Raw genomic sequence first — 17,459 nt, 5'->3', positions numbered from 1 at the left:
ATGTTTTTATATTTAGCCGAAATGCGAACAAAGTCTCTAAAGAAATCGTAGAATAATCATGCAATAATAAGTGCTTCTCCTATTTATCATGCATACTGAAAATATCGCAATAAATCAAATAACATCATTTAGAGAGGAGCTGTCATTTCTGAAACTGATCTAAAGCAAACTTGACATAAAAATCTGCTCGGCTCTGTCATTGTTCTGTCATCATGCGCAGCCACAAGAAAACGTGTTTTTGTTGATTGTAACTGCTCGGGACCGCATTGTAGCTGCAATTGTAAAGTTTAGTTGGATACATTAAAACCTTTCCTTTCCGTAACGCAATGATTCAAACGAAGAAACGTTCAGTTTCCTCATCAGAAACTGGTGGCTCGGAGAAACCGGTGAAAAAAATGAAAAAGGAACCAGGCAGCAAGCCGGCCGGCGACAAAACGAAGGCAAAAGTACAGAAAAAGGATGGCGTCGTAAAGTCGAGTGTCGGTAAAACGGCCGGCAATTTTCAGAAGAAAACCAGCCCCGGTGGCAAGCCATTCGAAAATGGGGAATATAAAACGTTCGTCCCCAACACGCCCGAATCGAAGAAGGAGTACTGGAATGGATTAAAGGCGAAACAGAAGGAGCTTCGCCAGCAGCGGCGGCAGAACAAATCGAAGGAACTGTACGAGCTGAGCGTAAGTGCGAAGAAAATATACGAGAAGCTAAAGCGCAAGACGGCCGAAGGGAAGGAAGAGCTGGTGCAAAAGCTACACGAGCTGCTAGGGAAGGAGGACGCTTACGCCAAGGTAGCCACCTCACACGATACGGCCCGTGTGCTCCAGTGCATGATCAAGAATGCATCGGATGAGATCAGGGACCAGATTGCGACCAGTCTGCTGCCGTCCGTGGCCGTGCTGGCAACGTCAAAGTATGGCCACCATTGCGTTACCAGTCTTTTCAAGCACGGTTCGAAGCAGCTGTGCGCGCGTGTTGTGAACGAGATCATTAAGGACGTCGTGAAGTTGGTGAATCACACGTTTTCCAGCTCGATCGTAGACGCTGCGTACAACGAGTACGCTACGAACGAACAGCGATCCTTCATGCGGCAACCATTCTACTCGGAACTGTACAAACTGGACAAGGATCGTACGGTGCAGACGATGAAGGACTGCTGGACGACAAACGCGTACATGAAGTCGAGCGTGCTGAGCACGGTTAAGGACCACTTGGTGCAGGCTGCCAACAAGCGGCTCACGGACAACAGCTTGCTCCATGCGCTGTTGGCCGAGTTCCTCGAGGAAGCCGGCACGACGGAACGTTCGGAGGTGATCGAACTGTACCTACCGCTGTTGGCATCGATTTCAAGCACACGGGACGGAACCGGTGCAGCGATATACTGCTTCCTGCACTCAGTCGTGAAGGATCGTCGATCCGCCCTGAGAGCGATGAAGCCGTACGTCGAGAAACTGTCGATTCATGAGCATGGCCACCGGTTGGTCATGTGTGTACTAAACTGCTACGACGATACGGTTACGCTGGGCAAGCAGGTCATCAGCCCCATCCTGGAACAGATAGAGACGATCGTTGGAAGTGGCGAATGGGGGCGCAAGGTGGTTGGATGGATTTTCTCTCCGGACGACAAGGATTTGCTACACCCGACCCAGATCGATCTGCTGAACGGGTATCTGGAGTACAGCAAGAAAGATAAAGACATTCGTCGCAAGGAGGTGTTTGCTGTCGCCAAGGAAGCCTTCTGCAAGCAGCTGGAAAGCAACGCCAGCTTTTGGCTGCGAGGTGGTCATACAGCGCTCCTGACAGCAGCCATACTAAAGAACTGTAAGTCGAAGTGCATCTGGTGTGCAGCTTAATTGAAGCATGTTTTTCTAACCATCTAAACCCGGTTTACTCCACAGACCAGGGAGAGGAGTTGGGTCGACTGCATCGAGCTCTGGCGAAGGTTGTTTGCGATCCCGATTGGAAGGTGCACGAGCATGAAATCAATCTCGATGGGTCAATTCTTTCGATCGAGGTGGACAAAAAACCGAAGGAAAACCTTAAACCGAACGCTGGCGTAGAACGCAAGATAAAGAAATTTAAAAAGAGCCCATTCGAGGAGGAAAAAGTAAGTTGTGGTTTCATTTTATTGCTTTTCTGGTTAAACTTTTACGTAAACGTGCTCCATAACAGATTCACAATATTCTTACGTTGATGCTGATGGTTTTTTTCTCTCGTTTTGCAGGCAGCGGCTCGCGAGAAGCAGTTGGCCGCTAATCCCCTCATAAACGGTATCGAACATGCCGGCATACATATTGCGCTGAAGAAAATTATCAAACTAGATCAGGAGAAGCGACAGCTTGCCGGTGACGATGTTTCACAGTTCGGTCTCGCAATCGTGGAGGAACTGGCCGTCGAGCAGCTGTCCGCGTGGATCACCCAAAATCGGCCCTCATTTCTGCTGTTGCTTATATTCGAAAATTCAACCGAAGAAGTGCAGCAAATGTTGAGAAAGAAAGTGGTGCCGATGAAAAAGGAACTAAAATCACAGAAGCATACGGGCGGTAAACTACTGGCGGAGAAGCTCAAGCTGTAGAAGTGTGCGAAACCCGACACAGCTTAAAACGAAATGCAGAAACAAATATATCAATGAGGACTAACTGAATAGATGTATGTTCTTGGTTTGTTTTGTGTTGTTTTGCTCCATTGAAAATCATCGTGTGCGGTTTAAGCATAATGAAACAAAGAAAAGCAAAATCAATGTCTATTTTAACCGAAGAATCAAATGAACGCCCGAATCCGTATCCACAATGTCGGACATATCTCCCACTTTCAGCGCGAATGCAGCATCTTCGAACGGTTTCTGCATCATGCCACGCTTAAACATGCCCAAATCGCCTCCGCGCTTAGCCGAACTGCAGTCCGAATACCGCTGCGCCAGCTCCTGTAGTGTGGCTTCATTGGACTGAATTTTCTTGCGGTAGGACTCGAGGATTTCTAACGCTTCCTCCTTGCTGCGCGTAATGTTCTCCTCCCTCCACGAGCTCGGCCGGCGGGATTTGTTATGCTTCACGAGCAAATGTGCACACTGCACCTCATGTGGTTCCTGTCGTGTTGGTCGAAGGAAAACGTGTCAGATATTGTAGAAACTGTGCCAGGCATTCAAGAAACAACGATCTGTGCACTTACATTCGTATTAGCCGGTTCTGCGGGAGCTGTGGGGGGATCCCACTGGGACTCTTTAGTGTAAACATTAAGGTAGTAAGTCATGCCTGTGGAAAATAATGTAATACAGTGATGTGCATGATTTGTTGGGTTTCGCTCTGTTGCTTACCTGTGGAACGGCTGGTACGCTTTTCCCATCCTTCTGGGACTGTTTCTTGACCATCGGACATCTTTACACCGGGGAAATTGAACTGGTGACTTTCAGAGCACAGATAAACAAATTTGCACAAACTGACGCGTTGGAATGAGTCGCGTGTTGTTTAGGGCTGTCGGTGGAAAGTTATTTATGTGATAATGCGGTAATTTTCCAAAGTTTTCCAGCTTCCTGCTAAGGATGCGTGCAGCTGCAACAACAATTTTGACAAGTCTGATGCCAATAGTCCCGATGAACAAACGCGGATATTTCAATACCGAAGGGAGGAAGATCGACATCGTCGCTCGAGCCATTCTAAACGTAGCTCAATTTTGTAAACTGAGCTACTTGCCTCGCGCAAAATTTCGGCATTTTGCGGAACAGTCAAATTATCCAGTTTATTTTTTAAGTAAGATAAATACCAGGGCCGGTCTGGTGGTATAGTCGTCAACTCGTATGACTTAACAACATTGCCACCATGGGTTCAAGCCCTGAAAGGAACGTGTAGGAACATGTAGGACTGACTACAGGTATCCCCCTATATACGCTATTATTGCGGACCGAAGGAAAAGCATAACTCGAATATTAGCTTAAGTCGAATTTTGAGGTATTCAGTTAAATTATAGCTAATTTTCCTATAATCTTGCTTGACGTGGTAGGTTTTAGCCACTAAATCAGTTATATGATCTAATTTTAACTGAAGATTACAATTATATAACTTTTGAAATGGTTTTTCAAATTCGAGCAAAAAGGAATTTATTTCGCATTTGACATTCGATGTGTCAAATTAGTACAATTTGCTCAAAGAACTGTCAAATTTAACAGCGAAATCACGTATATCGAGTATGGCGTATATCGGGGAATACCTGTACTCAAGTGCCACAAATCCACAAAACGACCATTCAACGGATTCATTCGGACCTAAACGGAACATAGAAAGACTTCGTCTAGCAGACGGTGAACGACTCATGCATCATGAAAATAGCAAAAACGCTAGTGGCGCCATCTGTCGGTGGGATATCCAACCAGTGGAGCACGCTTTCCTTGTTTTGAGAGCTTCCTCCTTCCTTCTGTACTGGTGTATGGTTTCGCATTGAAGTTATCCCAAGTGCCCCCAATCCACAAAACGACCACTAAACGGGTTCTAAACGACTCAAGCTCTCAACCTAAACGGAATATAGAAAGACTTTGTTTAGCAGACGGCAAACGACTTATGGTGTCGATACCCGAGTTTCTGTGTCAGACCATTATTCGTATAGATTTTTGCTCTGAATGTTAGAAGGGTATGTAGGCCATGATTAGATGTAACTAGGCAAAACACATTGCAAGAAAAGGACAGCAATATATCGATGAGTTATAAAACGCCATCTATTGAGGAAACCAATTAAGCTTTCGTTTTTTTTTCTATGGATATTTGATTTTACAGTCGTTTAAGCTGAATCTGTAGCGATTGGGCTAACTGGGTGAAGAGGTTGCAGTTCTGCTCTTAAATGAGCTAAACTTGTGACGAATTTGTTCTGTAATTAATCAGATGCAAAGATGCAGGGAACTAGAACAAAAAAATGTATTGCTTTATTTTCCAAACCACTCCCGCTTGCACATTTCAACTCATGTGCTTGGGATGGCATTGGTCCAACAGATTGTGCCAATAACGAAAGTAGCTCAAATAGCTGCAAGTGAGCTACTCTTTTTTTGTCCATTGGGTTTTGGTCGCTATCAAACATCTGCCGCCCTCATCAAACGAGAGAAACGATTCAAATGTCAAAGCTGATTGCCATTTCGTCGCGAGCGGGCGTACGTTTGCTCTGTCCGTAAAGTCTCCTCCCTGGTTAGTGCTGCGGGAGGCCAGGTTGTTTTCCCCCTCCAAGTTTCTGTTGCCCGCGAGTGTTCCCCTGCGTGGTTTCATTGTGTGTGTGTATGATGATAAACAAGCTTGTTTGCAGTGCCACTATTGTTCCTTGTCTTAAGTGCTGCGGGGTGTTGTTTCATGAAAAGATGTGATTAAGAATGTGTAGGCGTGTGTAGTTGAGTTTTTTAAATGCTGGTGCGTCTGTGTGTGTGTGTATGAACGAAATTGCATCGTTCTAATTTGTTCACCCAATGATAAAACAATGTAAAAAGGTGCACAAAGAAAATATTAGCAAAAGAAAAAGTGCAGTGTGATAACGAAAGGCAAAAATACACAAATGCATATGAAATGCACAGTGCGAAGAGTGGAATGTGACTTGTGAAAAGGAAAGGAGAAGCAATATTCGATACATTTTCTCAACGTTACAAGCCTGTTTGCCGGGAATATCAAACACCATCACCAAGATGACGGTTTGGAGTCGTGTTCCTTCAGCGCTGCTTGCTGTCGGTAGGTTGATTTAGCAATTTATAAATTGTTTTGGAACAATTTGATCATTTTCAAAATATTTTTAATGTAAAACAACGCAGTTGAAGGAAAAGAAATCGTTTAAAGTTTCAGCTTGTTAGCGATTTCCACGCCGCAAAACGAGAAAGGCAAACAAACACACCCACTGCGTGGTATTGGCGAAGCAAGGGAGATATATGAGGAGGGGAAGGGGTGGGGGGAGCATTCATCCTGCTCCAATGCATAAGGCACCCGGGAAAAGGGTTCCCGCCCGTCCGAGGGCGATGGCATTGAACAATAAACAAAATAGTAGCAACCAGCAATCAAGCACTAAATAATGACCGGAAAGAGCCGTAAGCAGATTGTGTGCAGTGAAAATAAAAGGGAATTATGTTGCGCGAAGCGAATTTGACTGAGGTATTGTGTCCAAAAACGGGGAAAAGAACATAAATAGTAGATTGGCAGAGCCCAAAAAAAGGAGAAAGAGAGAACCTTTTAAATAAAGGGCCAAATAAGCGCAGAATTAACACACACTTAAAAATGATCATCATTAATGGTTCTTCGCAAAAGCCTGTTTTCTGCTACGTTCGTTTCGTCAAGAACGAGCAAATAAAAGATTGATCGATTATGTTCGTGGATCGAATCTTTGCTTCGAACCTTCTCGACAACAACACACGATCGCAAGAAAAGCGTCTTACTCATAGGCGCGTGTGCTGATGATTTCATGTTTCTTCATCAACTCTGTTCCGTGTAGTAGTGGTAGGCCGTGAATCGCTAATTGTTGCCATCGCAATTGCCGTTTATCCTCCGAGCGCGTGGATGGTGTGAGTGTCGATTAGGCTGTCGCTTTAATAGTATGTTCTCACCCAGTGGGGCTAGTTCGTTACCTTTGCCTTGGTCAAGGGTTTTATGTAATCACGTTCGCTGGACGGAACAGCATCTTCTTCTGTACCTGTGTACATGCATTGGAAGCGCGCAATTAATGGTCGGAAGGTGCAATATTTACGATGCCTACACACACAACACGCGCTTGTTTTTGTTTGTGGTTGGTTGCAACTGGCAAGCAGCGCAAATCACAGCAGAAACCTTACCTTCTATCACCGTGTGTGTGTAAAGGTAGAGCAGCGCACACCAACCGGATCGCGTTGCTATGTGCGTGCGGCACGAACGAATGCACAACTACCATCACGACCACCGTGTCATCGTAGCGGGCGGCGTTCGAGTGCCATCACGTAGAACAGGTTTTTTTGTTTTGCTTCTACACACTTTGCCCCAACCACCGAGAATACACGGTAAGGGATGATGAGCGAAGGGGTTGTGTGACTCTGTATCGTGTTTGACGTTGTACGCTTCTTTTTGTTCACCCCCTAGGTTGTTGACGATAAATTCCTTCGACAAATCGGGAGCTTCGTCCGGTTTGCTGCAACGCTCTCCCCGACACCGTTGTTTGTAAACTAAGCGCACTGTAAAGTTGTTGCACACAGGCGGACTTGAAGCGGGAAATATAGATTTAAAAATATAGAAAATATATCAAAAAATATGTGTCTGGTAGTGAGCTTTTGTGCGTAATGTAATGGAATATCCCCAACTGCATTCGAGTTCCGTGGGAAACGGTACGTTTGTGAGGGATTCCTACTTTCTACTTCGAAATTTTGCAGCCTTCTTCTTCTTGGGCCTTTTCCAGTTCTTGCCTTTTGAACTGACTGAACGAAAACAAACGCACGAAAAAGACTCGATAATTGCAGTTAGATCCTTTTTCCCACCTATCTTTTCCGTTGCTTCCTCTATACGGCTCGGCAATCGTCGGCATGGGAAAAATGGTCACCCAGCTGGTTGCAGGCGGGATTAGTTTAAATGTTTCTTCTTCCTCTATGAAGTGTTGATAGTGTTCTTCCATGTGGGTTGTATTGGTGTGGTCGGTTTGGTATGTTTGCCGGTATGCCACGTCCTTCCGAAATGTTGGTTTGCTTTTTCAAGGATTTTTGTTTGGAGTTTCTGCCTTTGCTTCCACTGCAAAAATGGCATAAATAATCGAAAAGACATATAGATAAAGAACAAAATAGGCAAATAAATAAAAAATGTGTTTGCACTGCTGCATGTTCACAAAAATTGAGAAATGTGTTGGAAATTAATTTATATTTCTCATTTTATTTCTTGAACTTTGCATTGCAATAAATTTGAAATACAAGCCAATGAATGAAACGCATTGTCACACGACGAACATTACACGAAACCTTTCACTCATATTTACTGCCACTCTCTCCGCATACATTCTTCATCATAATGAATGACCCAGCAAAGACCCCATCCCGGGACCGGGACCGGCACACGCGTCCGAGGCGATGAAATGTCAAGTTTAATTGAATTATTACAACATTCCACAGCATGTGACTGCGCTCTCTCCCACATATCTGCTGCACACATAATCATTTTAGCCGCCTTTTAGCTCCGGTCAATGTGACACGAAGGCAGTGCATTTTTTGCTTCGACTCAATTGCTCTACTGCGCTGTGCGCCGCCGATTGTTGTCTGCCGATGGAGCGACACACACACATTCTAGATTCCTCTCGAATTGTGTTTGATGGAGCGTTTTAAATATGTTTGCTGTCTGCCTGCCTGTCCGTGCCCGCTACCCTTCGATGCGATGTTTATGATGGGCCGTCATCGAGACCAGACCGGGGTTCGGTCAGGCAGCAATGTACGAGCATAATGATGGCAACCACTCGTCCCTGTGTTTGAATGAAATTCTATGAAAAACCCTCAAAACTCCTGTCCTTTAATTATCAGCAGTCACGGGAGGAGGAATTTGTCACTGAAATGTTGTATCCCGACCTTTCTGGATGCTGGAAGATGAAGACGACAGGAAATAACAAATAATTATGTGTAAAAAATGGAATCATAGCTTGTACAAAAAAAAATACTCATATCAACAAATCATTACTTTCGACTGATTAGCCCTGCTCGTGATCACTGGCTGGCTTGACCTGCAGTGACCGTTTTGCCATCGTTCCTCTTCAGGCACCGACCGTTAGTACCTTGGACCGGATCGCCCGCAGAAGGGTGGAGTTTGTCTCTGAATCTTCCAGAGATTCGATGACAAGCACAAAAAGAATCTAGTATATCACCAACGCCGATCGCACGGAGGTCTTTGTTATCATCGCTTGCCATTCTGTTTTTGTTTCTGAAAATGGGATCGAAGAAGAAAAAAGAAAATTGATGTCCACAATGTCCACTGAATCAGTCGCGCAAAAGCTTTCAAACGCACGTGAGTCATTATTTACTTTCCCTTCTGTGGCTTTGTGGCGCTTTCATGCAGTTGTGCGGGGTTGGTTAAGTTGCTTGTGCATAAGATGGTGGTATGAATCATAGCTGGAGAGCTATGTTGGCCATTAAACCTCTTCAGCCGATATGCCACCGACATCGGAAATGAAAACTCTTTCTTGCAACCGTTTTTACTCCTTCTGCGAAGAATTTTCTTCAAACATTTCAGTATCCATTTACAGAAACTCGCTGCTATGACAACGGGCTGGATTGACGCAACAAATGGGAGGATTTGTTTTGTGTGTCACCTTAGTAACCGGATGTTTATGCTTGTTCTTCTGTAGAAGTAGTTGTTTGATATAAAGATTAAATTATATTATTTGGTCTTGCACTATTTCTAGTAACGCTTTACAAACAAATGATAATAAGTTTTTGCGCTATTCCATCTTAAAACAAGAGTCTGAGACGGTTGAGTTTGTGATTAATTACACTCAATTAAAGCTCACTTCTTGGACGCCTACGCAACCCACGCTGAAGCAAGGTTATCAATTTGTACTTCCATCACATTTCTGCCATAAAACAGTGCGTTTGGATGGGAGGCATAAAAAGGACAGTTTGCCGTCCGCCCTATTTGTCGTAATGACAGAACATTGTTTACCCGTTAAAGTACGCCGTTTTGCCTAATTCCTACCGAACTGTGCACATCTAATGTCAAGCGATGTTGAATTCAAACGCATTTGTTTGAGCACTGGATTGTGTTGCCGTTGACCCGTTTCTCTATTACCCATTTTTTCACAATCAAAGCTATGCAACCGAGACGCCGTGAGAAGGTCATCGTCGACGCACTGTGCAAATGCATCGCACAGAAATGAAAAGCTCCCATTCCCACACAGTGCAAACCGTTGCATGCATTGAAATCGAAAGGCACTGCCATGCCAAAGCCAAAGCCAAAGCCCCATGCAGTTCGAGAGAATCTGAACCGTCGTTTCACTCGGCAGGAGAGCACACAATGCTCATGAAGGTCTACCCGTGCCGAGGAAGGTTGCCCGGGGGAAAACACTTCACCCATCAATCTTTTGTTTGCTCCTGGCGGTCACGGAACCGATCGTGTGTGTGTGTATGTGTTGCCTACGGCATTCGTAGATTTGATGAATCAGTACTGAACTTGAAAAAGTGAAGAGCTGCAACCGCTTTTGGGCAGTTTGTGTCCCATTTCACCGTCGTCACCTCGTCGTCGTCGCTCGCACTGACCTTAATCCAGTGGCTTCGCGGTGGCTTTTTGCTGTTGCTGAACCTTTCCGTATAATTGGTGCTTTTAGCACCGCATTTGCAATTATTGTGACTTCTGGCAATTATTTTTTTCTTGCTGCCGGGGTTTCATTTTCATTAGAGTCTCCCTTGACCACCTTGAATAGAGTGGAATGTTGTATTCTTTTTGTGTGTTTTTAACATAATTGTTACTTGTGTGCTTGATGAGATCGCTTCCTTAGGTTCTATACGGTTCCCATGTACGTGTAGATTTCTGCACATTTTTGTTGACTGTAAAGGTGTGACCAACAAAAAACACTTCTTTATTTTGCGAAAAAAACATATAACCCCTTTTTATACGGTTTCCTTTTCGTTATCGTTCTATTATACAGATAGCATTTGCACACCAATACACGCTTACGTATCGATATTATTCGGAAATCTTCCTACTGCTGATAACCACAAGATAAGATAGAATGGAACGCATACGTTGGCTTCCAGTAACAAAGCAATTGAAAAAAGGGGTTTCAATTGAAAATTAAACACCGAGCCAAAAACCCACATGAAGTGCAATTTTATGGTTAACCAAACAAATAGCAATGATTTCATTTGCAGACTGAAAATTCAGACGCTCTCTCCGGTCATCAAATGTCACTGTGTGAGCAAGAATTCGTTTGTCGTTCGATAAACAGTCTCGCGCGAATTGAGGGTGAACGTCGTACTTCAGGGCCGATCGGTTCAATTGGTCCAATCGGGAAACAATATGGCCGTGCTTCTTTCTGTCTTTGCTAGCGGAAACAGAGAAGCTCCCTCGTTCAGTTGTTGCAAAGTCTGTTAGTCATCGTCGATCGGCTTAGATTGTGTTCGCTTAAGGCTTTTAATTCAATAATCGTCCGCGGGCATTTAACCCTTACTAGGGATAGAAATGTTTGCGTAGGAGCAGAAGGTTCGAAGGTACCCGAGAACTGCTGCCCACAACCAGTTCTTGATACCAGTTTTTTTTGTTTTGCCCTCTGTATAGAAACCTTCCATAAATTGCCCAAATATGGTATTAAATTATTTATCTTTTTATGCGTTGATTTTAAGCTCTTTTTCGCCTTTATTATTTGAAATCAAACATAAAACAAATGTTAAGTAAAACAATGGGTACATATGGAAAAGTAAAACCACAAACATAACATTTTAAAAAGTGACTCTAATGTTTGTCCATTTTTTGCCGTTATTTCATCGATCTACGCTCGTAACCTTTGCGTCAATCTGCCACTTTGAGCGGTTAACTGTAATAGAACATGACTTCACATATGATCGACGCAGCAACGCGAGTGCGAGCGAGTGTTTCGGAAATCATTATCCGTAATTTGCCTCCCGTGTGTTTCACCATCTGCCAGTTTGTGGTGCAGCTTCCCACAGCCACGGCACACATTACACTACACATAAGATAATGCCATTAAAACGGAGCAACTCGACCGTTCCTATCAATCGCACCCAAGGAAGGCTCCCCCCGGCCGCGTGATGTTCCGCTAGTGTGGTGAAGGATGGCAAAATGGTCAATGCTCCCTCGCAGCGGCCCTCTTAGCATATACGTTCACGCATGAAATCCGGACACCGGAACCGGCATCCGTTCTTCTGCACTGCTCTCGACTACACACACATAACAGCGCGGCTGCGTAATCGTGCGCGTTTGTCTGCTGGCTACGCGTACACATGTGCCCAACTGACGCTCTCTTCCCGATAGTTGCACTTCCTTTCTTTCTGTGGAGTGCTGGATGGACGGCGGCCCACATTCGGTGCATTTCGTTTTGCTGTGTGAGGGTTGAGGGTCGAAGTGAACGTGAACCTCGCTCGCTCTGTCTGCGCATTTGTGTTGCGTAGCTGTTTGGTGGAAAACAGAAGGAAGGCAAGGGAAATACGGTTTTCCCTGCTCAAACGCCAGCAATGCAACCACGTGTTGCGCGTTTGTTTTCATTCGTAACCGGTCTCGGGAAGGCATTCTGATTACATTTGGTTTGGTTGACGAATACGTCTGCTTTTGCTGTCCTATCTTGATGTGACTCCGTTCGATTCAGTCTTTTTGTGTGAGAAACCTTCTACTTCCCCCGTTTCATACAACTCTCCGAAACCGAAAGGACGTAGATGCTCATTCCGTATGATGGATGTTTGTGTGTTATAATTTCTCAACAACAATAACAAAATTGAAAAATTGGCATCAGCTGCAGGAAAAACGACCGCACTGTTGGCGGCATTCGAGATGACGAAAGGAGAGCGAAAGTATGATCTAACGCTCAATCGCGATCGAGCGCTGGTGTTATGCGATCGTAAAGTGTGCATGCGGCCAATGGAAGCATTTCAGTTGGCTCGGCCGGGTGCATTATGAAATGATATTGATTATATCGTGCTGCACTTTCCGCTTTCAGCTTTGCAGGAGCTTCTTTTGAACGAATCGGGCTGCAAATGTTCCCCGGATGTTTCCACTGTCGTCTTTGTGTCCAAATTTTACGGGAAGTAATTTGGGCAAAACGAGTTTGCTTTGTGCCATGCCCAGAACGGACCATTTCCGGTCGCTTCCGGTCGGGATGGCGCCAACCATTGCAAATATTTTTATGCTTTGTGCTTTATGCTTTACTGGCCGAGGATATGATGGGCCCTTGTGTTGATTGTAATGCATTGATAAGGATGGATTTGTGCTGGCGACTGTGGCATTTTATTATATTCCCATTTGTCTGCACAAACTTTGTTCATTTACTTATCTGTTTTCTACATTTTAACTCCATTTGCTTTTTGTTACACACATTTAAAACTACTCAAATTAATCCAAAGTTTGTAATTTTTTCAATGTGTTAAAATTAACCACATTAATTGTAGCATGAAATATTTCGGTAAGTTCATATGCAGTAGAACCATTCCACAAACACACATATCTATTCATTCTGCAGATATTTATATTGCATGGCGCATCGTGTTTATTGTATCTACGCGTGTGGACTAATTTCGACGGGCTTGATTCCGCCTTCGGAACGAGCGGAACACATTGCGACGAACGTGAAAAGTGTCATCATTTCGCCGCTGTCTGCAACTTACCGTGTCTTGTTAGGCCGTTGAAAAGACATTCCTTCGCACTGGTGTCAAGAACATTCGTCATTTGATAGTTGCAGAAGCATCGCTGTACGAGAAACATGTTGAATGACCCGAACGCGTGTTAATATGGCAACGAATTCCTCGACACAAGCTGCTTAGAGGGTGGCAGTATCATAATATCGGAGTGTTTTTCTTTCTATTTTTTGTTGCTTTTTCTTGTCGACTGCGTGTCATCATTGGTGTGTTTTTTTTTTTCGTAGCCGAACATCCGTCTCGAACTTAACACGGAGCTATTGCTCGTTAGCGTTGGTTTGCGGTAAAGGATGTGATGAAGGATTAATATATTACGGTCGATGTAGCAACGCACTTCGCTTCCTATGTGTTAACCGTGGTAAAAGAATTTAATAAAACTTTCAGCATAGCTCAGCTTAAACTTATTAGGTTGAGCCGTATGAGGGTTAGAAGAAGAAGCAACAAAACATTCGATCGTAGCACAGTCTTTCCCCGAGTTACGCGAATAATGCGTTCCGGAGACATTCGCGTAACTCGGTTTTTCGCGTAAGTCGAATATCACATGTTACAGCAAAAATATACTTTATTTATCATAATTTTTGATTGAATTTAGTTCATTTATGTAATTTAATACTTATTTGATGCAATTGGTGTAGAAAACTTGGTTATTTATCGGTAATTATTTTTCATTTGACAATTGATGGAGAAAATTGTACTGATTTGACATCTGAACTGTCAAAAATAAAAATTCGCGTAACTCGAATTCGCGTAACTCGGGGAAAGACTGTACACGTTTCGATGTGTGTTATATGATCTTTTTATTTAGTTTGTAAATCTTGTAAAAAAGATCGTAACGAGATTGGGGCAAAGTCTGTGTAATTTACGCATCTATTGTAATTACTAACCAATATTTAATAGACCAATATGTTGATTTTTCTTATGGTGACGATCATGACAGTGATCGCAGGTATTTCCTATGCCATTTCCAGCGGGGTTAAAACGATGAGTCATCAAACAAACACCCTGTACTATTACATCAACGTTTGCAGTGGCAGAAAATAATGCGATTCGAATTTAATTTACAGGCTAGAAATATGTAAATGTTTGTGAGATGAAATATTTATAGCCAATATATGGTTTGCTATCATATCACTCTTGTAGCAAATAATAAATGAATAAACTTGTTCAATTTACTACAGTGTAAATTGCTGTTTTGCTTCCAAAATTGGTGCACACAAGCATGAAAATTGTAGATTGTAACGTTCGGAACAAGCAACAGCAGTGTAATTGCTTCTACCTCACCCTTAATGTCGGCCATAATTAAAGGCCGCCACCAAGGGCGTGAAGGGCGTTGTCTGTCAGCACAAAACGTCTGATAACAAGGCTGCCTTCGGTTCAATGCAACTCACCGTTCACACTCTTTTTTGTTTTATGAAAACTCTTTTTGAACTCCCGTTTATTAAAAAATCCTTAGTTTAAAGTGTTTTGTTAAGAAATATATGCAATTACCTGCGGAATCCTTAGCATTGTGTATTGTTTGTATATGTGACATGATTTATAATATGGTTGTAAGTTACCATTGGATCCCAAAAGACCATCTAATGGGCACAACCTTGCTGGAAATTATTATTCCGTTGAATGGCCTTGCGTTTCTACAATGTGTCTACGGTGATGACACGAGTTATGTGCTTGCTGCTAATCTAGTGATTAAAGTTGCAAAAGCTACAGAAATGCCTCCCAATATCATAGGGCGTTGGTTTCCGTATAATCTAACTATCTAGAAGCTGTGTACTTCCGTTTAATATTGCAGCTCTGAAGTGGCGCAGTTTGTTTTGCCTTGCAGAACGGGTTTACGCGAATCAAAACAAAACAATCGATCGTTAGGCAAAGGGAGGAACGGACGTAATCTGTATAGCTGTGTTAACTACCAAGGTCTTATTGCATGTGTAATAGTGTGTGTGTGTATGGTTGTGAACATTAATACTATTTTGACGTTGCTGGTGGTAGTATATCGTACGAGACTCGTTCAAGAAGCGGGTTCGGACAACCCTCTTGTGCCGTGTTTGCTAAACAAAAACATTCGAGCCGATACAGAACCGCCTGTACAGCATTTTTGCCATTCGAATGATGAGAATGTGTTCCAAAATACGCTTCAAATATTGAACCAATTGAGCCAAACCCGTCCCGCAGAAAGAATGTAAAACCAAATATTGACATTCGAGTCCGACGGTTCGATAGGGCGATAAAGTGACCAGGCTAGTTATAAAGATAATGCAGCACGGCTCTAGTTGGCCGTACCCCTCATCTCACTATCTCTTCGACTTCCTGAGTTTGGTCGATGCAGCTCTCGGATAGCTGATAACGGCACTGTTTGATGGGAATGGTAGCAATGTGTAGAAGGCCCATGAGCGGCAGGCATGTGTAGAGCTACCCAGCGTCTGCTATTTTTGCTATTCTGTTAGGCTTTGTGACGTTACAGCAGTGCGAATGGCTACCGGCATCCGATTAGCTCATTATCACCTTGACAGCCAATGTATGTAGCTGCAAGAGTTAGCCTTAGGGAGGATTTATCATTTAACTCCTATTTCGATCCTCTAAAAAGATACTTTTGTAAAAGATCCAAACGGATGTTGTTGTTTTTCAACGTTGCTGTTAGCACGACCGCCTAAAAGCATGCTGTACACAGCAGGAAACTGTTTGTAACCATAATCGAGATGTTACATTGTGAAAAAAAATCTATTAACTATGAACTCTCCTTTCCGTTACAACCCTCTTGTATATCAAGCCATCGGACTGTGCAAAGGAATAAGCATAAACACTAATCCAACTGCGACAACAAGGCGGCATCGGTAAAAGACATAATCAGTAAACCAATGCACACCCTCCATCTGGATTCACGGTTTTGTCATCAAGGATGTGATTATGTTTATTCTATTAGCGAGTAAACGTAGTAAATAAACCACCGCGTCGGACTGTTCGCTCGTTTACAAACACGACTGCGTAGTGCTGAGAACTGGCTGCAAGATCCTTGAAGGACGAACGCAATTTGCCAACATGATGGAACCCCGGAAGATCCCCCACGACGATTTTCCTTATCTTTCACTTTAGCACAATCGTTAGGATGTAGTCATCAATGTAAAGTATGTATTTAACGCCGATCAGCAGCGGCTCCGAAGTTAAGGCGGCTGGAGTCTCACGGAATGATGCAACCAGGGGCCAGATCCATTACGTAAATACCATGCCATTCTCTGCCACGTTACGTTTCGTTCTCGTTAACGTTGATGGGGGATGAATTTTAACCCATTTAATCTGCCATCGTAGTGTCACGTAGGAAAGAGATGAAGCTAGCAGTTGCGAATGGAAAACAAACGACTGTGTCGTATCTGACCTTCGATAGAACAACGCCGCGTGCCAGCGTTACCGTGTGCATCGTTATAAAAACCGTGGTGAAAATCGAGAGTATACACAATAGAATGAAGAGGAAAATTCTCCCACACTCATCTAACACGTCCCATTTCCCATCTACCATTCATCGGGGGTTTCACTTTTCCCATCCGAGCGGTCTTCACGATGACCAGCGTCTTCGTGTTGCCGCTGCGTGTAATAAAGATCAAGGGTGTGTGCGATGGGTTGGCGAAAATGGCCCGTACCTCATTAGTTATGCATTTCTTATTTTCGCCCCCAGTACTGGCCAGTGTCAAACCGTGGCTACCTTTCATGTCCATGATGTTGGATATGGTCTGGTAAATTTGTCTCTGTCCATTCTTGTTTTTCACAAATCGGAACGACCTTTCACTTTACTCACCGTTGGGGAACTCTGGTTGGTTGGGGGCTATAGAGGATTATGTTGCTATTGCTTCCTTTTCGTCCAATTTGAAGCAATGTTTGATAGGCATTAAAATGGATGCCGCTTGGAATAAATTTGTTGCTCTCAAATCGATGTGTGATTGATCACGGTGGAACGTAATGGCTCACTGGGGGGTTTTCCATCTTATTTTAAACGCTGATCGATCAATAATACGGAGGATGGAGAGCAATAAAATTGCGATTGTATTGCAACCAACCATAATTTAATTCCCATTTTGTTACCTATAGTAAATAAACGCTGAAGCACAGGAAACTATGGAAAGCAGGAAAATACTTTTGTAATCTCATTATAAAGTGCTTTTAGTGCTGGAGT

The 17,459-nt window shown here is 43.5% G+C and overlaps 3 protein-coding genes across 9 annotated transcripts in view; 2 read left to right on the top strand and 1 right to left on the bottom strand.

The window, feature by feature from the left end:
- The first annotated feature begins 166 nt into the window (after positions 1 to 166).
- LOC1274465 (protein penguin) lies at positions 167 to 2,638 on the top strand. The gene is made up of 3 exons (XM_313594.5): positions 167 to 1,815; positions 1,893 to 2,101; positions 2,219 to 2,638. The coding sequence occupies exons 1-3, from the start codon at positions 327 to 329 to the stop codon at positions 2,567 to 2,569; spliced, it is 2,049 nt and encodes a 682-aa protein (XP_313594.5). The 5' UTR covers positions 167 to 326; the 3' UTR covers positions 2,570 to 2,638.
- LOC11175850 (putative peptidyl-prolyl cis-trans isomerase dodo) lies at positions 2,087 to 3,631 on the bottom strand. The gene is made up of 3 exons (XM_003436737.2): positions 3,308 to 3,631; positions 3,163 to 3,245; positions 2,087 to 3,079 (listed from the first exon to the last, which is right to left on the bottom strand). The coding sequence occupies exons 1-3, from the start codon at positions 3,366 to 3,368 to the stop codon at positions 2,738 to 2,740; spliced, it is 486 nt and encodes a 161-aa protein (XP_003436785.2). The 5' UTR covers positions 3,369 to 3,631; the 3' UTR covers positions 2,087 to 2,737.
- A 1,445-nt stretch (positions 3,632 to 5,076) lies between these two features.
- Positions 5,077 to 17,459, top strand: part of LOC1274463 (dedicator of cytokinesis protein 2) — a 33,984-nt gene continuing 21,601 nt past the window's right edge. For 5 of the 7 annotated variants that reach the window (XR_009764936.1, XR_009764935.1, XM_061645929.1 and 2 more), the window contains exon 1: positions 5,077 to 5,687. Coding sequence is in view for 5 of the 7 variants with exons in the window: in XM_061645929.1 (XP_061501913.1) it covers positions 5,645 to 5,687 (43 nt within the window). In the remaining 2 variants the exon portion in view is untranslated. The remainder of the gene's footprint in view (positions 5,688 to 17,459) is intronic. The other 2 variants (XM_061645930.1, XM_061645928.1) reach the window with 1 other exon arrangement.

The sequence above is a fragment of the Anopheles gambiae genome, chromosome 2 (genome assembly GCF_943734735.2).
Source record: "Anopheles gambiae chromosome 2, idAnoGambNW_F1_1, whole genome shotgun sequence".
NCBI classification, from domain to species: domain Eukaryota; kingdom Metazoa; phylum Arthropoda; class Insecta; order Diptera; family Culicidae; genus Anopheles; species Anopheles gambiae.
This window is presented reverse-complemented; position numbering and strand designations above follow the sequence as displayed.